The following is a 24,061-nucleotide window of genomic DNA, read 5'->3' as shown; positions in this document are numbered from 1 at the left end:
AAGTTGCACTCGAGGTTCACTGCATCTCATATGGAAGATGTGAGACAACATCTTCTCAGCAGTGGAAAAGTCTATCATGTAGCATCAACAAGATAGTTATATACCCAAAACCTTTTATAAAAGAAATTCCCAAAGGTCAATGATGGGCTCCAATGAAGGACTTCACAGAGGTGACTTGGGACTTTGACATGAGCAGATTACTCTGACTTCCTAGATGAGCTCAGTCTAGTGCACAGGGACCCTCACATCCCAGCTGAATCCCATTGTAGACCGGAGATTCTGTCTACTGTGAGCACCATGGATTTCACTGAGGGTGGGGGAGTTGGGGAACTGTTACACTGGGAGCTTTAGCCTGTCTTCTGTGTGTCCTCCATTTAACTCTTCCCTGTTCTGTGATTGGTTCACTATGTTGCCTTTTATGGACTTTGAAGAAAAGTCCTCCAGGGTCAAGATGGAAATTTGCTATCAAAGGCCATCTTCTAATCAGTCAGGCACCAGAGGCAGGCTCCTGGGATGGCAGACCCAACTCTGGCCTCATGCTGAGAGCCAGGAACTCTTCTGTTACAAGACTGATTATTCAAATTTTTTAAAGATGACCCTATTGTGTTTAACTGAGTCATTAAATTTTCAGGAAGGAAAAAGAAATGACAAAAGCTGTCACTTCTGTAAGCCTGTCAGTTAGCTGAAGTCACTGAAAATCAGTCAGTCACCAGCGTTAGGAAAACGGACTTTTCCTTCAACACAAGGAAACAACCTAACACTCCAGGCTTTGACACGCGTCCAGCATGGAAAGCCAAGTCTGGCATACTCACCCCCTTTTCCAAATATGTCTGCTTGCAACCACAAGTTTTTAATGCCCAATTCCTATTAGAATAATAAGTTCCTTTACAAAATTCTTAGAGGACACTATCACTTTGATGTCTGGGACTACAATAAAAATGGGTCAAACTCGAAGATTTTGCACAACACTGGAATCTGACCTGAATTGTATACCGCTTATCCCTCCTGGAAAGTGAACATCAGAACGCTCATCGGAATAAGTCTGGAGTGTATCGACCTGGATTTTAGCCCAGCTCTTGCTCCTTCTAGATGTGTAAGCCAGGCTGGGGTTAGTTCAACACTGTGCTTTAGTTGCTCTGTCTTTAAAATAGCAGGACTGGGGCTAGAGATATGGGTCAGTGGTTAAGAGCGCTGGCTGTTCCTGCAGAAGACCTGAGTTTAAGTCCCAGTACCCACAGAATGGCCCACAACCATCTCTAATTCCAGTTCCAGGGGATCTGACACCCTCTTCTCTCTTCTGGCCTCTGTAAACACTGGCCACACGTGGCACACAGAAATTTATGCAAGCAAAATGCCTATGCAAATTAAATAAAAATAAATATTTTAATAATGGATGTACCTTCCTCACGCCAAAGAATACATAAATCCATTTATATGTGAGTCGCAAAACAATGTATGCTTTGTTATAATCAGTGTTTCCTATAATTATTGATTACCTCTTTCCCCGTAAGCTGACCAACAGAAAAGATCTGAGTGTTCGCCGTGTGTAACCACACTAAGCATGAACTGAGGGAGCTCTGGGAGGTGAGGGGGACACAGCGGAAACTCAAGAACCCTAGGGGCACCCAGCTTCCCCACCGCCGTCCAAAACTCAAATGTAGACACAGTGTTATTTCATGAACAGAACGGCTTTCAGCAGAGTGTGTTATTTTATATTCCTTTTGAAATTTCATTGTTCCTGCTGTTTTAGCCCTAAAGGGACAGCAAGTCTAGCACAGATGTTTCTGGGGTTTTCCATTGCTCTCTGTATGTCAACAACAGTAAGTCTTGCCAAGGTTTGTTACACAGAGGGCAAGGAAGTGCCCTGTGACAGTCACAGGATGTGAACGGCATAGACTCATCTCATCCACGGAAGACATATGATGATGTTTTGATACAAATTATACTCGGCCTGATCTCCAAAGCTATAATATTAATATGTGATCTAGAAGAACAACATTATACCCTGAAAAATCATCCAGGGTACAAGGGAACTTGGAGAAAGCTTGGACTTTAATAATCCTGATCTAAACCCTACCTTTGGGCCTCTCCCCAAATCTGAGCTACGCTCCCATGGTCTCCTCACCATTTCATTACAAAAAGACAGAAGCTGGGGTGAGCACAGCTGCAAGGGTTGGCTGTGGCTACCGGTAATGGGCTGCGAATGTTCACGGCTGCTTCAGAGGTGGCAGAGTGTGAAACTACCTGTCAGGATGGTCTTTGTGTGCAGACTGCTCAGAGACAATGAACTTGAAGTGTTTCAGTCCTGAGTGAATGAAGGCTGAGCAGGAGAGCAGACCAGACGCATCTCAGGCATACCGAACAATTTCTAGTCACTCAAGGGCTGCGTGGTGACCATCCACAAGCCATTTTTCTCCTTGCTATGAGTGCCCCTCCAACACACACCTTCTATGAGTACTCCTCTGAGCCTGGAGGCCTCCCTGGTGCGCCCTAAATGCTGTGTGTCTTCCCCATGCTTCTGGATCTCTCCTCCTGTCCCTTCTCTTACCCAGCTAAGGACACGTGACACCCAAAATCAGACACCTCTCCCAAAAGGCCATGTTTCTGTAAGACTCATATCCATTGGCACCTGGAGGTAGTGCTCCTGGATTGTAGTATTTATTGAACCACTGTTCCTCTAAGTCCCTGCCAATTGGATATATATCTTCTTCCCTTCCCCCAGCAGGTTACCTTCCCCAGCTTTGCCAGCACTGCAAAATGGAGAAGCTGGCTCGTAAAACTCTTCTCTGCTCCAGCACCATTTTCAGCCTACCTTCACAATCCCAGCCCATCGTCTTCCTTAAGCCCTGAGTCCCTTTCTACTCAGCATCGGGGACCTGACCCAGATGGACCATGAGCTCCCACCGCCGTGGACCAGCCACACATCTCCCAGTCTACGATTCCTCAGCTTGAGAAACTCAGAGGTGAGTACCACACCTCACATCCACCTGTCGCTCAACTCCAAGGGTCAGCTTCAGATTCAGGAACTCTCGGAGCCCTGGAATCCAAATTCCATCCATGCCTTCACTGCATTCACCAGCACTCTAGGCCTGGAATTGGTGGCTCTCTTGCATGTACATCCACAGAACTATAATGGCACAGTTTACAATAAGTACATCCCTACTTTCTACATTGTCCATGTTACTCCTTCCCCAGTGGTGAAGACTTAGCCTTTATGCTAATGTACCTAGATTTCTTAGCACAAGACTCAGAGGAGAGTGACTGTAAACATTTTTCAGCCAAGACACAAACCAAATGTGACTCTGGAAGTTACACAAAACAGCAAAAGATCCGAATCTCTTTAATAGTCATAATTAAGGAAATACAATGCTGGTATGCGGTAATTTCCTCTGATGTAAAACCTTTCATCTAGAAGGAAAGTTTGTTCATTAAGATGCAGGATTTTCTAAGGGGAAGTAACACATTCCATGATGCAGGGAGGCTACTCGAGCTTGGGAGGTAAACAACCCAAAGGCTTCAGGAAGTCCCTGAAGCTGATCAGATTCACTATGCCCTCCCCTTCCCAAGAATCTACAAATAATAAGGACTGTGTTGAAAGATATTTTGAGTCCATTGAGCTGCTTAGAAGAGGCTCAGACCAGCTGAGCTGTCTGGAAGAAACAGACGAGGCACAGGCTCACTAAGGTGCCTGAAAAGGACGTCCCTTGGTCCACCATGACTACAGACTGTGTGGTGTGCTCCAGATTCTGTGAACCATCACTAGGGCTGGGTGAGCTCTGGTGATGTAGCAGTCTTTGAGTCAGTTCTGCTCCTCTAAGTAACCCCTCCTCCATATCCCTATGAGTGACCCCAATAAACGTGCTGATTCACCAAGTTGGACTTTGGTGGTATCTGTACTTCGCTTTGCCATCAGTTCCTGTCAGAGGTGAACAGAGGTTTGTCCACATCTGTTCAGGAATAGTGGAACACAACAAAAGCCAATATATATCAGAGGAATGTAAGAGATGATCCAGAGACTTATGTAGAAGTTATGTAGTTATATATTATAAAGAAGATATTTAGCCAAATATGTCAAATATAAATATGGGCTGTGAATCTATAAAAGAAAATTTAAGAAAAAGTATTAACAGTGAGAAAGAAAAATTCTTTTAAATTAATACTGTTTCTTTGGTATATGAAGAATAAACATTAGTTCAAAGTCCTTTTCTTTTAAATGATCTAGAGTTCATATAGTAAGAGTTTACTATAGCATCCTAATTAGTGGGATTCAGAGGACAAATGGAGCAGTTCTCAAAGGGTTACTAAGCCCTCCTTACACCCAGAAGGCAGAGTTAGAGTCAGCTGTCCCTCTTGAACCTAGACAACAAAGATCACTTCTATTCAGAGAGACTGTGGCCAGGAATGTGATGACCAAGGGTCAGAAGGAATCGCAAAAGGAGATGAAACTGTCACTTTCCCCAGAGTTTACATTTTTGGATAAATTCCAGCCTTATATTTGCCTTTATTTTCCACCCTCAAAGAGAGCAGAGAATAAGGGCGAATTAAACAATAAAGCAAACAAAGATGGCATAGCTTTACACAGAAACATTTTACCTGCATGAGCTTGCTATCATGGCCGGTATATACCACAACACCAAAGACCCACTGAGTGTTCCTGAGCTGGGTGCCTCTTAGTAAGATCTGGTCGGGCCCGAGGGCAACAGAACTAAAAAAAAAAGAAAATCATTTGTACTTCTTGATAATCTGTCCAATAATTATGTATTTTCCTTTACATAAGCCTACAATAAACCAAAGTCAAATCTGTGAACTTATTCTTTGCTTAATCTATTTATTCCACCCCAAATGCCTGCTTCATCCATTCTTAGGTATAGAATAGAGTGGAACTTTTTCCCTATAAAATATCAGAGAAGATTATATCTCATAATTCTGTTATGAATACTGAAAAATGGAATGCTAAAAGCCACAAGTTTACTCATTTCTGAAATTCCATTTACTTTATAGATTATGAAAGGAAAAAAAAAAAACAGTAGTAAACTCATCCCAAATGTTGTAGTGAGCAGACGAACATCTGAGGGATGCTCTACAGAAGGGAAGATGCTGGATGGCTGGACAGGAAATGTCAACTGAGAAGCAGCCTTACCCTTACTTATCACGTTGAGCCCCTGAAGAGTCCTGTCCACCCCAACCCCCCACAGCTAAGGGTCTATTCAGGGTATGGGAAAGAGCTCAGACAGTGGACTATGGAGTATCAGCAAGCAGACTACATGTCGACATCACAACGAAACATAACCTCAGACAGTAAATCATTCAATGTCTCTGTGTGTGTGTTTGATGTCTACATGTTCATGTGCGTACACACATGTGGAAGCCAGAGGTCAACATCATTCATCTTTCCACCTTGATTTCAAGACAGAGCCTCTCACTCTCACTGATCCAGCTGGCTAACCAATGGGCTTCAGGCATCAGCCAGTCTGCACTTCCCCAGCACTGGGGTCGCTTTGATGTAGTCTGGGAGTCCAAACTAAGGTCCTCGTCATGCAGAACAGGCATCTCACTGCCTGTGCCTGTGCCGTACTCACAGCCCCGTTTCACTCAGCTTTCTAAAGACAAGCAGAGCTGCAGTGAGGCTTGCTGGTGAAGTGTTGCTCTAGCATGTGCCAGGCCCCGCTGCAATGCACAGCACCGCACAATAAATTAATAACTATAGAAACAATGCTTTCAAAGGAAAGCTAACAAGAAACTGTGCATCTGACTCTATGCATCTGTCGTAAGCTGAGTACACATCCACAGCATCATTTAAGGCAACTTGAACTGCTTGGCCTCAGCAGTCACAAGCAAGAAAGAATGAGCCCCTGTCTATGAACCCCGTGTGAGGTCTTTGGTTTGCTTCTTTTTAAAAATCTCTTCTGTCCTTCAATACATGGGAAGTTTTAAATGGATCTAAACAGTGTGTCAGTCTCTCAGAAATGAGCTAAGCATGAAGAAATCTCACTATTTTCCAATACTATGAAACTAGGATTCTTCAAAGCTCCAGGAATTCTTGACCATATTAAAAAGGAGGAGGGCGAGAGGAGAGAGAGAAATCATTAAGAGAGGGAGATCCGGACCTCTTCCCATCCAAGTGCAAGTTGCCGGTGAAGTCGTAGAGGTGGCGATTGGGCCCTTCACACTCTATCCTTCCCGTCAGCTTCATCAGCACCTCCCTGGTCTGCATGTCGGCCGTGTGGCTCAGGCCCTGAAATGGAGAGATAAGCCCACAGAGAAGATCAAACGGTGCCATCCGTGTTTAAGAGACATCACGACGTAGCAGACTGCTGGATAGAGTCTCAGGATACAGGGCGAGGGGATGGTAACAGAGTTTAGACCTGGATTACGAGTGGTAATTGGAAACGGTGAACTTCAATAAAGAACAATGAGAGCAGGATGAATCAGATGATAATAACAGCAAGAACTGAATTTCTTGAATGTAGACTGCCATTTTATGTATATATGCATGTATGCATGTATGTAGCCGGGAACATATCAGTATCTGGAAGCTGATGAATAGCCCACATTGAATATATGCATGTACATTATATCCAGATATCTAAAACGCCAAGTGAATGTAAACTACGCTTATGTTACTACGTTATACAACACACCTAGTTTTCAGTTCTGGGTTTAAATATTCAGTGGTCACATAGCATAAACTGGAGGCATCTTCTTTCTGATTGATGGTAACTATTAAATGTCCTAAAATCTGAGCTATTCAGAGCATACCATTTTTCCTGTTAAAACAATAAAAGTCCAGTAATTACCCCCCAAGGGGTTCTTAATAGTATTATAGATGACCGTGTGCAATAAAGAGATTTCTTTTTAATTAGAAAAAAAAAAAAAGAGAGAGAGAGACATCACGACAGTCTGCCGGTCACAGGGACATAATGAGCCGTCTGCCCCCGCCCCAAAGCTGCACACAGTTGGACACAAAGATGCCACGATTTCAATGGTGCAGAACAGAAAACCCCGACCCCTGCTAGAAACCTCCATATTTAAATAATAGTCTAGGTACTGAAACAGGACAGAGAGCAGTGAAACCACCGCCCTGCACTGCTGCTCAGACAGTCAGAGGGTCCTTTAATATTCTATAACATACAATATTCTATAGTATATACCACTGCTGCTCAGACAGAGGGTCCTTTAATATTCTATAATATACAATATTCTATAGTATATACCACTGCTGCCCAGATAGTCAGAGGGTACTTTAATATTCTATAATATACAATATTCTATAGTATATACCACTGCTGCTCAGATAGTCAGAGGGTCCTTTAATAGTCTATAATATAGCCGGGGGGTGGTGGCGCATGCCTTTAATCCCAGCACACGGGAGGCAGAGGCAGGTGGATCTCTGTGAGTTCGAGACCAGCCTGGTTTACAAGAGCTAGTTCCAGGACAGGCTCCAAAACCACAGAGAAACCCTGTCTCGAAAAACCAAAAAAAAAAATATTCTATAATATATAATATTCTATAGCATACACTGCTCGCTACACTTAAAACTTTCAGCACTTTAGTCCGAATTTTCCTAGCAAAATAGTTTGACAAACCTCATTAATGCGTCTTCAAACAGAATAAAATTTATATCATAGAGAAAAGAAAGATACAAGGGCAGAATTATTAAATTCAGTTTTAGAAGCAGAAAAAAAACATAAAAAAGAAAAAAAAACCCTCAGGGGTCTTAAGCACTTAGTACTTTTTATTCACAAAATTCATTTAAATGCTTAGTATTTTTATTCACAAAAGACTTTTTTATATTTCAATACAACATGTGGTAAGAATATTTTTAATTTTTATCTATTTTGTGCTGAATTTATTTCTGTGACATAAGGCCCTTTTTTTCTCCTGAAAAAAAGTTTTTCATTTGGTATATTTGACCATGTTTTTCTCCTCCCTCTATTCCTCCCTGTGCCATAAGGCTTTGTTCTATCAGATATGCAGATCACCAGGAGCCTGGCCAGTCTCCTAAGTGTCCTTAAAGTGAACACAAAGACTTGAACCCTTTGTTTTGCATGGTTTATAGGGCTTGCGGGGGAGGGGTGGTTGAGATGGTAGTGAAACATTTTCACAGGTGAGCCCAGCAGCTTACAGGAAGAGTAGTAGGGATAGTTCAGGGTTCAGAAACGAGGAAGAGGATGTCCCTAACCTGAACGGAGTGGGCAGAGCTTAGGAAGATTTAAATGAGTCATGACCCACTGAGCTGAAGAACCTCACTTTTCTGAGTTTCCTTCCCTCCTAATCCAAGGCACAGACTTCTCAAGCTTCCAGGAGGGTTTACCATGTAAGGTTCACAGCCAAACAACATTTTCTCCACAAAGTGCGTGGGGGATATTTGTATCATATATTTGCAACCTGACCTCCTGTAACAATATGAGTCCCGAAGTAACTTTACCTGTCGTATTTTAAGGTTCGTCTCCCCATCCAGGTTAGCGGTTTCAACATAGCACATCCCCTGAGGCTCACTATGAGGAAGGGGGAAAGGCCAAGGTTAGTACAATCCTCTCCACAAAGCCCCAGCACACGAAACCTCTGATGTGGAATCCGGGGGGCTGAGTTTAAACCTCCTGACACTACTTTTAGGGGCTATGTGACTTTGGAATGGCATTTAAGCTCTCTGTGCCTGGGTTTTCCACGTACTAATATGAAATGTGTCAGAGGCTAAAGACCACTGATCAGGCTACTCTCAGAGAACACCCACGCAGATACAAGGAGCACCCAAAGCTGTTGTTGGTGCGATAAACCATCTATGGTGAGCCAGCTGACCTGAGGTCACAGACAAGTTTCCTGGCCAAACTGCCAACTGACTGGTATTCTAATAATTTTCTTGTCACTATTGAATAGGGCCAATGAGTCACACCCCTTGTTTATGGCTCTTTTTCCCTCCATTGGTTTGGGTCCTATCTTTAAACCTTTTATCCCTTGGTTTCCAATGCAAGACAAATCCTACACAAGAAACGTGGCTGAATTCCAAGAAAATGCAAACTGCTTAAACACCTGCACTTCCCAGTGGCGTATAAATAGAGGGGTTAGAGTCTTAACAACGCATCCTATAACCTTGAACTCAAGAACAGAAGTTCTTGGTGACCCTGGATTTGGCTTTCTTTCTTTGCAGCATGTGTTCCACATATAGAGCCAAGAAGGCCAAGGATGGTGGGACCCAGCTCCACACATCCCTGTTTGGTGATAACTGTTTAAAAGCCAGCTCCTCCCATCCCTGTGTGGTGATGATGGTTTCTAGCACAACACTACCCAGAGATCAGCAACTGTTTGGGGCAAGAGTGAAGAGCAGGGCCTCCTGCGGGTTGTGTCTATGCCGAGAAAATGCCTCAGGTTCTTAGAACAGTGTTCCCAGGCAACGCTGAGCGCTAGAAGACAGACAGATAGCTGGACTGACCAAGAAAGGGTTGAGGTCTCAGCCACGCTGCCTCCCGGGGTCACTGAACACTCAGTACCTTTAATCAGTGTCTTGACCAGTGAGGACTACCCTAGAGTCACTGGGAGCTAAAGCCATGAACCCAGCAAAGGGGTTCTAAAAACCTAATGAGATGAAGAGGGGACAAAACTAAGCCAAACCAAAAATCAACAGCCAAGGCTCACAACAGAGAAGGCAGTTGACAAAGCTCCAGGCTGAGGATCCCTAATTAAGCCAAATGCTTGAGGTTAGATATATTCCCGACTTCCACTGCTTCTGGTCTGCAAATGTTTGCATAGACTTGCGTAACAACTCAACATCTCAAATCTCAACATCTGAAATCCAAAATGCTCCCCAAATCCAAAACTATAGTTCATTGGGGATGCTCAGCTCATAAAGGAGGTCAGGCTTGTGGGAGGGGAACTCATGGGCTAGAAGAGAACAGATGAATTCAGATTTCTGCAGTTTATTTAGTACTTTGTTGTCCTTAATGTTCGTTTTGAAACCTGTGCCCACCGGCACACCTGACCTGGAGGAGAACAGGACCATGTCTGCTGGAAGATACTGCCCATTGAGGACCTTCACGATGTCTCCCACTGCCACCTAGAGACCAGGGCCGAAGACAGGGAAGAAAAGAAGGCACACATGTGATAAGGGCAGTTAAATACGTGAAGAAGAAAGTTAGTCTGTAACTAAGCCACACCAGACAGGAACACAGGGCAGATGCTTCTACTGCACCACAGCTGGCCTCCTACCCACAAGCTCCACATCTGTGAGTTCGGCCAACTATAAATGCAAAATATTTGCCAAGCCAAGTGCATCTGCCCTGGAGTGGTGGTGCACACCCAGGGTCCCAGCACATCTGCCCTGGAGTGTTGGTGCACACCCAGGATCCCAGCGCATCTGCCCTGGAGTGGTGGTGTGCACCTAGGATCCCAGCGCATCTGCCCTGGAGTGGTGGTGCACACCCAGGGTCCCAGCACATCTGCCCTGGAGTGATGGTGTGCACCCAGGGTCCCAGCGCATCTGCCCTGGAGTGGTGGTACGCACCCAGGGTCCCAGCACATCTGCCCTGGAGCGGTGATGCACACTCAGGGTCCCAGCGCTTGTAGATTTGAGGACATCCTGAGTTGCACAGCAAAACCTTGTCTCAAAAAAATAAAACCAAACAAAGGAGTAAAAGATAAGCGTCGACATTAACAAAGGAAAGCAGAAGCTGCCTGCATGCTGACTATTTCCCTGGCACTGTCCCCTAAGCTGCACACCACAGAAATGTTCCCATGGTGTTTCCATTGCATTGGGTTTTCTGTAACCTAGAGGTTTTACATTCGTGGGAGGACATCATATGAACGTCTGTGCAGTGTTTCTCTACTTTATATAAAGGGCTTGAACATTTATACTCTTTGACATCAGTTGTCGTCAACTTGGAACTAGTCCCTATAGACACTGAGAAATGACCATACGGCATTTTTTTAGTTTTAATAATAGCTTTTGTGTGTCTGTCTGTCTGTCTCTGTGTCTATGCATGCATATATATGCACCTAAGTGTGGGTGCCTGTGGAGAAGAGGGTGTCAGAGTCCCTGGGGATGCAGTTACAGGTAGATGTAGGTTGTTCTCACTCAATCATTGTGCCAACCTTCCAGGTTTAGCTTTGCAATTTTGCAGTGAAGTTTCCTGAAAAGGATGGAAGAGAGAGAGAGAAAAGAGAGAGAGAGAGAGAGAGAGAGAGAGAGAGAGAGAGAGAGAGAGAGAGAGAGAGGAAGGAAGGAAGGAAGAAAAGGTAGGGAAGAAAGGAAAGAGGAGAAAGAAGGGAAGAAGGGAGGGAAGAAAGGAGGGAGGGAGGAAAAGAGACAAGTATGAAGAACACATTTTCTTCCAATTATCCACTGTCTCAAACACTCAAACGTCTCAACAGTTGCTCGTGGTAGAGGGGTTATACGTGTGGCTCTGAAGCTGGCCTGTGCAGCTGGACTGGAGTCCCTCTCCAGGTCCCTGAGCAGCTGTGTACCCTGGGGAAGCTATGGAAGGTGTGTGCCTTGCTTTCTCACCTGTGTGACAAGTTTAACAGCACACATCTCACGGGACTGCTGATGGTATCAACTAAGTCAGGGAACTAAGTTCTCCTGTGCTGCAAAGGGAGAAACTGAGCCTGAAGGCAAAATACTGACAGAGGTCACATAGCTGGAGTGTTACATTAGTTATTTGGAAATATGTATTCTTGGCGTGTGTGCATTCCACGGTGTCTGCATGAAGGTCAAAGGACAACCTCAGGCTCCAGTCCTCACCTTCCATCTTGTTTTCGAGACAGGACATTCCTTGCTGTTTGCCACTCACTACTCTGCATAGTCCAAGCTAGGGAGCCCACAGCTTCTGAGAGATTCTTCTGTTTCTGCGGCCCATCTCCTCATGGGAGCTCTGGGATCTCAGAGGCACACTGCCATGTCTGCTCTGATGGGATCTCAGACACATGCTGCTACGTCTGGGTTTGACATGGGTTTTTGGGATCTAAACTCAGGCTGTCAATATTACACGGCAAGTGCTTTTAGGCACTGGGCTATTTCTCCATACAGCCATAGTTTAGAACTGATGGACACTAGTGCAGCGCATCGGTTAGAGGGTACCCAACTGCATCCTCCACGGGAAGTGCATTCTAACAGGCTCCGGGACCCTCACTTTGAAATTGGGCAACCCTTTCAGATGGGCAGCACACGATATTTAGTTTTTAAAAAGCCAGTGTGTGTGTGTGTGTGTGTACATTAATGTTGTGGCATGTGTGCAGAATGGTAGCTGTGTGCATAATTAGTTCACTACAACTTCAGGTCCTCATCTTTCACTTTGGATTTTTGGTTGCTGTTTTATATTTTACTTATTCGTGTGTTTGTTTGTGAGACAGACAAGAGGCAGGCGGGCAGAGACAGAGAGAGCTGAGTGAGCATGAGCATATATGCCACCACGCACGTGTGGAGGTCAGAGGACAATCCCCAGGGGTTATCTCCTTGCACCATGAGGGTCCTAGGCACGGAACTCGGGCTGGCAGTAAGCACCTGTCCCTACTGAGACACCTCACTGGCCTCCACTTATTGAGGTTAAGAAGTGAACACGGCTCCACGGCTTCAGGCACGGTACAGGTGGATAGGCAGAGACTCTCTTAGCGGGCTGGGTAGAGCTTAACGGACTGTGTCAGTGTGGAGGTCAAAGCCAGCAGAATTCACTGATGACATGGGAAACAATTCCTAGTGCACTAATAGGTGAGAGTACAGAAGAGGCACGGAGGCTTCTGCTCCAAGTCTACTCATACTACAGTGAATTTCAAAAGCTACCCTTGTGGAACCAACTGGATCACACAGACCAGCAGGTGCCACGGAACTTTCTTTGGGCGATGGAGGTGAGTCAGTGGTAAGAGCATTTACCCAGAATGCACATGGCCCAGTTCCATCTCTAACACCACCACCACTACTAAACCCACTGATTTTATGTCGGGAAATGGGAGGGGTTTAAACAACTATCCTACAGGTACAGAACAATGCTTATCAAAGGTCAGAACAGCAAACACTAAAACCCAAACCCCAGGTCACTTGAAGTTAGCATCAAATCACAAGTCAGTATGCAATCTGAAGGCAGAAGAAAAGCACAAATCAAAGCCAATTCCTAATAACACAGAAAACACAGGGATCGCGCATGCACACTGAAGATGTTTCAAGTAAAAATATATTGCATAAACAGTTTAGAAAAAGGAGTGATTAAAAAAAACTAGAAAGAAAAACTAATCCTTTTAAAAGAAGTGAATTCTATTTCCCTGATTCGAAACATGAGGACAAGCAAGATAGTGTCCGCTCTTCTCCAAAGGACACTCACGTCCCAGGAACTGGGTGCTAAGAGGTTCCAACTACAATAAGAAGCTGCCAACTCCTAACCTGGAGATGGTTTTCTTTGTGGATGTCCTAACACATGGCCAACTGTTCCGGGTGTGTGGTATTCGCTGAAAGAATTAGCACAGTGAGCAAGCTGTTCTGGACCCCTGGATTCACTGCAGCCTCAGAAGACTCCTCCTGTCTCTCAACTACAAACAGCTAAAGGACTCTTCTGAGTTGATCCCACTACTGAGATCTTCCTCTCTGAGATTCCCAGAGTCGGGCAAAACCCAGGAGCTGCTGTTAGAAATGGAACACATTCACGGGAGCACAGCTGTGTGTGGCTCTCCAGGACACCCGGGCGCTTCCTACCCTCTCTGCCTTGAACATCTTTTCGTGATCCCTGCCAAGTTAGCTGGGGGACTGTGCTACAGTGAGCTGCCCATGTTGCCAGCAGTAGCCTCACTGTAAACTTAAAATGGCAGCTCCAGAGCCTCTATATTCTGGGCATAGGGTGCGTGTGTGCTTGACCAGTACTGAGTACCCGCTGGTTGAGGGCAACTCCACAAGACCACTCCAGTATGAGCTCCATGCCTGACAGTCTCTGGCCTCTGCTAACAGACCCACTTAAGACGGCTCACCATAATGCACTGAAAATTGAAATCACAGTGTATCCAGCTAGGCCTATAACAAGGGGGGACGTTCCAAGCACCATGTGGGAGGAGGAAGGAATTTCGGGTGTCCACGAGGCCACCAGCTCTTGGATTCAGAAATCAATGACCGCCACTCAGGTTCCGCTACTGTCAAGTGGTGTCAAGACACTTGGACGCAAGTCGTTTTTTATCTGGCCACTGCTTGTGCCTTTCTAAGGATGGAACAGCCAGAAGATTCCTGGGAAGAGGAGGAGCTATGAGGATTCTCTACTTCCCACTGGACAGGTACTAGATTCCCCCCCCACCCCAGGAATTCTGCCTTTTGACCAAGAACCATCACACTGAACTACCAAAGTTGAGGAGCCCCAGGAGACCACAAGGATTACAGTGTTCCACAACACTACAATGGGGAGTTTTCTGGAAAGGGATGGTTCTCATAAACCTGGTAAAATCAAATGAAAACCTCAGTCGGTGCTGTGGGCAAACTGGCAACATTGTTTCCCACACAAGGGCTACGGGAGGCACTTGCTGGAACTTAAATCCATTTAAGCAAGAAACAATACTTGAAGTTGCCCTTCTAAAACACTGTTTTCTCTTAAAAAAACAAACAAACAACAAAACCATCAGTTTTGAACGTCAGAATGATGAACAGCATCTCTAAAATCAATACTGTGTGCCCGCCAAGAGAACCCAGCTAAGACAAAAAGCTGGCTTTTCATATACAAAACACCAAGACAGCACAGTTGATTTCAGCTGACAACTAACATCGTCTTTCCTTCCTGAACAGAACCCTCTCACTGCCATCAGCAGGGAGGAAAAACACCCTTGCTACCACTGTAAGGGTAGAAGCAGTAACTGGCTCCACACCCTGCCTGGAAACCTGCTGGCACTCAGAGATCTTTCCACCAAACACATCTGAAGTGAGACTCTCAGAAGTTAAAAGACAACAGCTCCAAACATTTGAATTTAGCTGAAGAGGAGACAGGAGGCAGGGTGGGGTGTTTCTCATGTGGGGTTTTCAAACTAGAAGAGCTATGAAGTTCTCGAACTATCCTCGGAGAATAACGATGGTCATAGCTTGAACATTAGGTCCTTATAGAAGAAGCCGGAAAGGAGGAAGCACATGTCAGTTCTCGCAGGAAAGCAGACTACATGAGAAAACTCTTACAAAGTGGTCATGGCCTGGGCCTTAGAGCAAATTTTATATTGCCATCAACATCGGCAATTTGTCACAAGTCTCCAAATCAATACTTTCTGGCATTATCTTTAAAATTGGTTCTTACCTCTTTCCACACGATGGTATGCCACATACCATTTCTTAACACTGTAAGAGAAGAAACAAGGAACTGGTTAACGTTGTCAAGACTCAAAATAAAATGCCAGCTTTCTACAAACCCCAAAGGATTTTGGGAAGCTTACACTTATTAATCCTAACAAATCACACCCTGGTAGAATGGTAGATGACCAACCATACCAACATGGGCCTCCATTTGTGTCCCTCTACAAGATACGAGCTTCTGTGTGCAGGTAAGCAAACCAAATTGATGCTTAGCCCAGGAATAGAAAGGCCTGGTGTTACATGATTCCAATAGGAGCAACAATAGCAACAAAAAACTGAAGTGATACAAAAAGCAAAATAATGAGGAAAGCAAGTAACAAACCATGGCCTTGAAGCTGTGAGACTTGTAGAGACAGAAACTGAAATCCTGACTTCCAGAGTATACAAATCCCATCGATATAAAGACTAACATCTTATTTTAGAACGCTCTCATTTCTTTAAAGATTTTATTGATAATGTTTCTGACTTAATCTCAATGTCAATAGCCATGACCAAGCATTAATTCAGCCAGGGACTGATCGTTCAATCAACACTGGGAAGAGCAATGAACTGACAGCTTACCTATTGTTTTCTTCTTGTTAACTGCGTTGTCTGCCTTATGTCGTTTCTGTCACAGGAAAAGAAGCAAAGGTTCTTACATCCAAATGTTCCAAATGAATAATTGAAATGGAAAGCAGTAAAATCGGGGGGTGATAGGGGCCAAGAACCCTACGATGCCAATGCTGTAGATTTAAGCTAGGTGGTTCGCCATGTCAGCACTGACTAGATCTAAATGTGGCAACTTGGAGCTTAAGTGATTTTTTTGGTTCTAATCATTTACAAGCCTTTCAGAGTTTCAAATTCCTCACAGTTATTTGTGGACAGCCTGAAACAATGACTCAGTATTATAAACCTGACAACAATAAGCAAATTTCACTCTCAAGTTAATTTACTATGTATTACATGAAATATGTGTGTGGAGGGGGGAGTCAAGTGTGTGTATGGGTGTGTGTATGCAAAACAGAGACAGAGAGAGATAATGGCAACATGGTAGTACCCAATGAGGTGTGAGGGGAGGATGAGGAGGAAGATTCTTGGAGATTTACTTCAGGCACAACAAGCACAGTGCTGCCTGCAGAGAGAGCGCTAACTAAAGGTTTCATTTGATACCTGAATACAGGACTCTAAAGTAGGATACAAGGACTAACAGCAATAGACACCAGCAAGATTCTAACCAAATGACCCAGGACGTATAAGCGCCTCAGAGTCACTGCACAGGCATTTGGGGTTCTTGGAGTGTACCTTCTTCCCCAGCAAACACTACCATTCCACTAGCAGCTGCTTAAGCTGTAGCCATTTCCTGTAATATCGCCCAGTCACATACACCTCAAATGTCATAACACCATATTTTAGTATGCAGAGTCAAAAACTTACAAAGTCTTCTACAATCTCTTTGATGCCTGCAATTGTTAAAATGATGATCAATGGCACCAGGGTGGTGTATCGTCCGGTTGGCGATACGTCTGGAATTTGCTGGAAGAGAACACAACAGAGAATGTGGCACATGAACATCTCCACAAAGACGGAAAATGTTGTCTGAAGTTTCTGTCCTGCCTGGTTCCCGCAGTCGTTAAGTCCCCAGAATTCCCCTGTTCTCACTGACCCACCTCTACTTCCTGTCTGGTTGTCCCGCCTATACTTTCTGCCTGGCTACTGGCCAATTAGCGTTTATTTAAAACATAATTGACAGAATATAGACAATTGTCCCGCACCAGGAAAGCATGGAACTCAACCCTCACTCTCACTAGTCTAGTCCATTTCTGTTATACAACGAAAGGCCTGCTAATTCAAAACTAATTATGTAGTTTACGTGTTTGGAAAATGGGTTAAAAGTATGACCTCCATGGTCAAAATACATGTATGGTACATATGTCTACAACATCACAATGGAATATAGTATCTAATATAATGAATGCGTATTAATAAAAAAGAGAAAGTGAACATGAAAAGCATGACCCACGAGAACCAGTTCCCCCTCCTCTTTTAGTAACGACTCTTCTCAAGGCATTCCCTCCTGTGTCTGTTTTATACAAGTTCATGTCTGCTTACTCCAGTGATAATTTGAGAAGGGAACTATCTGCAAATATTCCAACACTCTTCCAGTAAAGATACTCACTAGAAAAAAATTTCACTTTACATGTAATTGAATTTGCAAATTTTAAGCACTTAAAAAATTACCTGTAATAAGGCAATGAAGAGGAAGAAGGCATTAGCAGCTCTCCTAATCTGCTCATACAAGAATCGAGGTAGAAATGTCAACACGCTGTACTTGGCCGTACTGAAAGAACAAAGCAAAGACCACTAAACAAAGTGACTCCTAACAGCATGTCCTGGGAAGGAGGGCACAGCTGATCAGAGAAGCTTCCCAGATGATTTCAGTTCAAACTCTGATGCACACATTCAATTTTCCCATGTGGTGATCAGGCCATTTACACCCATCTTGGAGCTACATGCTAAGAGTAACACATGTGTAAAAGCAGTTCAGTGAAGCCCTATGCACATGACACACTGTGGATTCACCCACACCTGAAGAGCTTCCATTCCCCGTCCCCACCATGCACCCTTCACTTGGCAACCTTAGCTCAGACTTCACCTGGCCACTCTCTCGCTTCACCCTGTAGCCTTCTAATGTGTGATCTTTCTCTCATCTCATCCCAGTTACATCATTAGCTTCCATTAAATTTGGTCAAATCCTACAGCACCCTTCTGCCTTCAAACCCACGGTGGTTACTCTCAGATCATGTTGCCTCTGCTTTGATTCATACATCAGTCCTCTGCATTCATAGATTGGAAGGAAACGGTATCTGAACTGAACAATACAGGCTTTTCCATTCTAATTCTCTAATCAGCACACTATAGTGATGATTGCCATGGCATTTATATTGCAATGAGATATAATCTGATTGTCCTCTCGATGTAATCCAAAAGCACGGGAAGAGCACGGGAGGAGGTGTGTGGGTTCTATGCATAAGCAACTGCATTTACAGAAAGGACTAACAGCCAGAGATTTTCATATCTCAAGGGGTCTTGAATGAATCCTGACTGGATACTGAGGGATGACACTATTTCTCTGTCCCCAGAAGAGGTTACTGGAACAGGGAAAATGTGCACTTTGCCTATGTTTGTTCCCCACCATAGGACACCGCAGTCAATGAACAAGGAAATAAACTGAACCAAAGAGAAACTGAGAGGCAGAGTGACTCCCGGCTGCTCTCTGAAAGCACGACCCTAAGCCTACCATTTTCTTTATTTAGTTATGTTACGTATTGTTTATTTTTATGTGTTGGCTGTTGAAACAAGGTCTCATGTTGGCAAGGGTACTCTCAAATTCACTATGTAGCTAAGGTTGACCTTGAACTCCTGATTCTCCTGCCTCCACCTCTCAAGTGCTGGGATTGAAGGTTCTAACCCTATCATTGAGTATAGTCATGCAAGGTATAGCAGGTTCCAAATGCACACACCAGAAGAACCAAAGCAGAGGGGCCAAAACCCAAGAGACAGCATAGACAGGATTATGTGAACTTCTGTAGGCCCTGATAGCAACTGAGGCCAGAGCAACAGAGCAAAAGCCAGGCTGACAATTCAGAACTACAACACGTTCTTACTTTCGAGGTTCCCAGAGGGAAGAAAAGAAGAAAAGAACTGGTGGTTGAAAGTAATTATCAGTTTAAAAAGCACAAAAGCTCACACCAGTAAGGTAAAACTATAGAAAGCATCTGATTATACATTAGAACCTAGGATTCCATCTGTGTGACAAATGCACACAGTGCACAGACATTCACACACAAGCACACACACATACATATGCATCTAGCAAATAACTCTTTCGAGGTTGAACACCTTCCACTTCAGCAGAGTTCTGAGTATGTTTCAGGAGCCCATACCATGAAGGTGGAGAACTGGGAAGGACAGGAGTGCTGCTTACACCAATAAAATAAAGGAAATATGTGCCGGATACAGGAAAAAAGAGCCAAAAGTTTTCTCCTGAGGCAGAATGAGCAAGGCCAGCAACCCATTCCTCTAGGTTGGAATCACTGTGTGGCACTGAATATGATTATTTATAAAATTATATAAATAAACAACTCACTATACACTTGTCTCTCTGATGCACAGAGGAGATATTCTAGGTCCCTCTGAAGACACAAAATCCAGTTTACACGGGAGGCCAGTGCTGTTGGTTCAGGAACCATGGCTGCAGGATTTTAGAGAAGCTCCCAAGAAGACAAGGTAGTTCACACCTCCCATCTAAATGTAGTCCAGCTGTGGAATTCACATTGTGAGATTTTACAATGTGAGGGGAATAGAGTGGCAGGGGCTTTAGCAGCCATGTGGCAGGAGAAAGACCATCTATAATGCTGACCGTGCACATGAAGAGCTGCTGGCTGCACTGGCTCCCCAGAACAAGAGAAGTTGGGACTGATAACTATGAGTTTCACCAGTGACTCAAAGCTTGAGTTCCCCCAAAGAAGCCTCCAGAAACCTGCCTGTGGAAGCAGCTTAGCACACATCTCCCAACTGTGAATAGTAAATCCACAAGAACCTTGAAGGCAGCCATACCACCTCTTCTCTTGTAGACATGCAGAACACACATCTATCTGCTCAACAGTAAAGGTGTCATTTAATAGCCACTGAGAGAGCAGAAGGTCAAGTTGAAGTCCACACAAGATGCTGACTTAATGTACAGATTGGTGTTCAGGTTCATGTTCTGGGAACCCCACATCCTCCCAGCTCCCTGGAAGACACCATCCCATCTCCTCTTGAGGATGCTCATTTTTGCAGACTTGAGGTGAAACCCAGTAGCACCCACTCTCCTAACATGCTCAAGGCCTGGGTTTGATCCCTAGGACAACCGAACCAAGCTGCTACCAAACCCGACAAGCATGATAACGCACTCCCATAAGCCCAGCACTAGGGAGGCCAAGGCCAAAGATCATGAGTTCATGGCCAAGTTAAGCTGCATAGTAAGTCAACAGGTCAAAAATTGACGGGGAAGGAAGAGACAAATGGGGAAAGGAGAAAGGGAGGGGAGGGCAAGGAAAGGAGGAGGAGGGGAAGTCACTAAGGGGTTGTAGACTACCAAGATTTGAAAAGAAAAAAGAAGACAATATTAAATGTCCTAAGAACTTATGCATCTCTTTCTATAAGTTTATTTATTCTTAATTCATTTATTATTTATTCATTTTATGGTGATGAAGATTAACAGGTTCTATTGAAGTGCTCAGTTCTAACTGAAGGACTCCTGTTTGTCTCCTACATACACACAGGATTGGGCATAAAATCAAAGTATGCGGTCCGAATTCTCATACCTATGCATATTCTCATAGATAAAAGTTGCCCCCATCCTTTAAGAGAGAAGCCTCTCTGACATTGAACAGCGATGAATGCAGACTTGTGGCTGCCCAAGATTCTGAGAATAAATGAAAGCTGTGAGCTCACCCCTAAAGGAGTCGTTTTCACCACCCCCTCTGAGGCCCAGGGAGAACTGCAGAAGAGGAGGCAGGAAGTGTTTAAGAGCAGGAAGATAGAAGTTGAAGAGCCGTGGAAGGCTATTCTCCAGACCAGTGATTCTCAACCTGTGGGCTGCAATCCCTTTGGGGGTGGCGTATCAGATATTTACGTTATAATACATAACAGTAGTAGAATTACAGTTATGAATTAGCAACAAAATAATTCTATGGTTAGGGGTCACCACAACATGAGGAACTGTATCTGATGGCCTCATCATTAGGAAGGGTGAGAACCACTGCTCTAGACTCACACAGCCATGGCAATCATTAGCTCACAGTAACTATGCTCTCTCCCATAAGGGCTTACATAAGGCTAGCCCTGGCAACAATCAGTCATAGAAGGAGGGGCTCATAGTGCCCTAAGGTTTACCACTGAAGTGCTGGCTATTGATAGATTCTGAAAGAGAATCGTTGCCTTTAGTTATGTCCAAATTGTCCTGGTTAAGCTCAGCAAATCCTAAAATAAAACAGGTAGACATGAACATGGAAGGTAATGTATGAAGAGGAGGCAGGGGGATGACAGAGTTGCTGGAAATGACCATGAAATGAGACAACCGAGTTAAAAGCCAGGATGTGGTGTATTGTGTGCATGCAACAGGGCAGGGACATTGGTTCCAAAACTGGGCCCCAAGTTCAGTTAAACAGCTTTTCTACGCCCTCTTTTTCCCCCATAGAAGTCTAGGGTGACATACATTTTGATTGGATAACTAAGTTTGCTTAAAAGGATTTGTCGAAGTACCCTACAGAAGCAGAAACTTTTCCCCAAGCAGCAGAATTTGCTATAAGCCATTTATAGGGCAGAGTGGAGGAAGGAGGAATTTAGTTACACATGAGTCAGGGTAAGATATTATAAGGGTGCTAGCCTGCTGCAAAGGTTTATAATTGTACTATAACACATGTTTCCTAAAGACACAAAGCTATAAAAAAACATATTTGCAAAGAGAAAAAAAAAACAATTAGACATTGGGCTTCTTGCTAGTAACACAGACAGCTAGAGAAACACTCCAGATTTTTATAACCCAGCCAGACTGCACTGTATTCTGCACATTTCATGCCCTTGGGAAGCTCCTTACTGTACCAGGGGCATCAACAGAACTGGATAGCAATTACTGACTTACTGGATCACTGCACACTACCTATAAATTGAAGAATCCCAATGAACACCATAAATAAGTATTACAAGCAATTACTTTTTTAAAAAAGAAAGAAAACATATATTTCAGCCAAACCCTGGGGCTATAACCCAGGAAAGTCTTGCAGTAACCACTTTAGAACATAGCTCTACAGTGACCAATCTGTCTAGCGAGGAGCTTGCTAGTGTAGACACAGAGACCATTTGACAGGATTACTTCCAAAATGCAGAGAAGAGCCAGCGTGAAACTTAGCGCTCGAGGGCTCCCCTAGCGTGTCAAGGACCAGGCTCCATGCCTAGCACTGCAAAAATAAAACAAAATACAAATATAGAGAGCATGGATAGTATAAATACATAGGGATTTTAATATGCAAAAATTGTTTAAGCTGAAAGGTGAGGAGGGGAAAACGAGCTTTACTACAAAAGAAGGAACCACGACCACCACTTCGCCATTTAGCCCGAAGGTCGGTCAGCTGGGTCTTCATTTGTTAAAGAATTCCATGAACACAATGTCTGAACTTAATTTTAAAAACTTACAGGGAAGGACAGTGTGGCCCAGGGGCAGAATACTTTCTCAGCACATGTAAGGCTGGGTCCCGTCCTCAGCACAATGATCGTAATATGCAGACATTCAAATACATGCACACACATGCAGGGAAGCTACATTTCAGATTCTAATTTTGTAGTGTGATAGAAACCAACAGGAGAAATCAAGACAGAGTCCAAAGTGGTTGCTTCCAGAAGAGTATTCCGAATGAAGATTATTAGTTGACTTCCATGATAAGTCCAACTGTTTGAACTTTTAACCACCTGTATATGCTTTTTTTTTCATACTAGTTTTATATCGTCTGTGAAAAATTAGAGAGTCTCCAGATAGAATTAGGAAGGAACAGTTGTTCTTGGAGTAATTTCAGAGTGACCACACCTCAGCGGCTGTTATTAGAAGATGATGTTGGGCTAAAGACCGGCTTGTTGTTCTGCTGCTCCCACCACAGAATGGTCTGGCAGCCCTTCCCATCCGTATCTTCCCATCAGCACCCAACAACCACTTCCTCTGGCCAGCAGCCATGGAGGAGCCCCAGGCTCACGGATGGAAGCGGGGAGAATCCTGGCCAGTTCCACAAGGGCCTGGCCGGCATTAGTGCTCTAATACACATTTGGATAAACTTTCTTGTCATCCTTTTTGGAGGTGAGCTGGTTGGACTTCAGCACCAGGCTCCCTTCCCTGCTACCCTACCATTTCACCCCTGCTCCCCACAATAATACATACATACATACATACATACATACATACATACATACAGAGAGAGAGAGAGAGAGAGAGAGAGAGAGAGAGAGCCCAGCCTTCTGAAGTGGAAGTCACTTAATTGCGGGGTGTTCTAGTCCTTACGACGATTTCTGGCTCCTTTTATCCTCTGCCAAATTCCCGTGACATTTTTCTTCCTTCTTTTCATCAAACCACATCCTCCTTTTCTGAGCCAACAGCCCAAGGGGTCATCTACTCCAGCAAGCTTTTCCCCATTCAGGTCAAGGCAAAATGTACACTGTGTATCAACTCACTCATGTCAACATCGTGTAAATGAGACAGCGAGGGGGCCAAGCAGACAGACGGTCTGCAGAAGTAGCTTCTTTTCTTATGTGGCTATCTCTAAGAAGGCCAGCCACATCAAGCATCCTCTTTAGCACCTCTCTCTATCTTGTAGCCTAAGAGGACTCTGCAGACAGACCAACAGCACAGTGCCCTCTGCTGGTCAGCGCTACAGCAGCACGTGGTTCAACACCATACTGCAGTGTGGCTCAGCAGTTCCACAAATCCTCCTAGACAGGATGCCTAAGGCACTACTTCAGTGGTTCTCAACCTGTGGGTCATGACCACATTAGGGTCAAATGATCCTTTCATAGCATTCGCATATCAGATATCCAGCATACCAGGTGTTTACATTACAGTTTATAACAGTAGCAAAATTACGTTTATGAAATGGCAATGAAATAATTTTATGGTTGGGGTCACCACAACCTGAGGAACTGTACTGAAGGGTTGCAGCATTAGGAAGTTGAAAACCACTTCACTACTTGAATGTCTCCATATGC

At 44.2% G+C, this 24,061-nt stretch overlaps 1 protein-coding gene across 3 annotated transcripts in view; it reads right to left on the bottom strand.

Moving 5' to 3' along the window:
• The window catches only part of Atp8a2 (ATPase phospholipid transporting 8A2), a 568,530-nt gene that overhangs the window by 421,624 nt on the left and 122,845 nt on the right, over window positions 1–24,061 (bottom strand). For all 3 annotated transcript variants that reach the window (XM_057785806.1, XM_057785804.1, XM_057785805.1), the window contains exons 3-10: window positions 17,510–17,609; window positions 16,706–16,804; window positions 15,854–15,899; window positions 15,237–15,277; window positions 9,978–10,051; window positions 8,429–8,498; window positions 6,108–6,235; window positions 4,594–4,705 (exon numbers count right to left, since the gene is read on the bottom strand). In XM_057785806.1, the coding sequence (XP_057641789.1) occupies window positions 4,594–4,705; window positions 6,108–6,235; window positions 8,429–8,498; window positions 9,978–10,051; window positions 15,237–15,277; window positions 15,854–15,899; window positions 16,706–16,804; window positions 17,510–17,609 (670 nt within the window). The remainder of the gene's footprint in view (window positions 1–4,593; window positions 4,706–6,107; window positions 6,236–8,428; window positions 8,499–9,977; window positions 10,052–15,236; window positions 15,278–15,853; window positions 15,900–16,705; window positions 16,805–17,509; window positions 17,610–24,061) is intronic.

The sequence above is a fragment of the Chionomys nivalis genome, chromosome 12 (genome assembly GCF_950005125.1).
Source record: "Chionomys nivalis chromosome 12, mChiNiv1.1, whole genome shotgun sequence".
In the NCBI taxonomy this organism is placed as follows: Eukaryota; Metazoa; Chordata; class Mammalia; order Rodentia; family Cricetidae; genus Chionomys; species Chionomys nivalis.
Note: the sequence above shows the minus strand (reverse complement) of the source record. Positions and strands in the feature narration are given on the sequence as shown.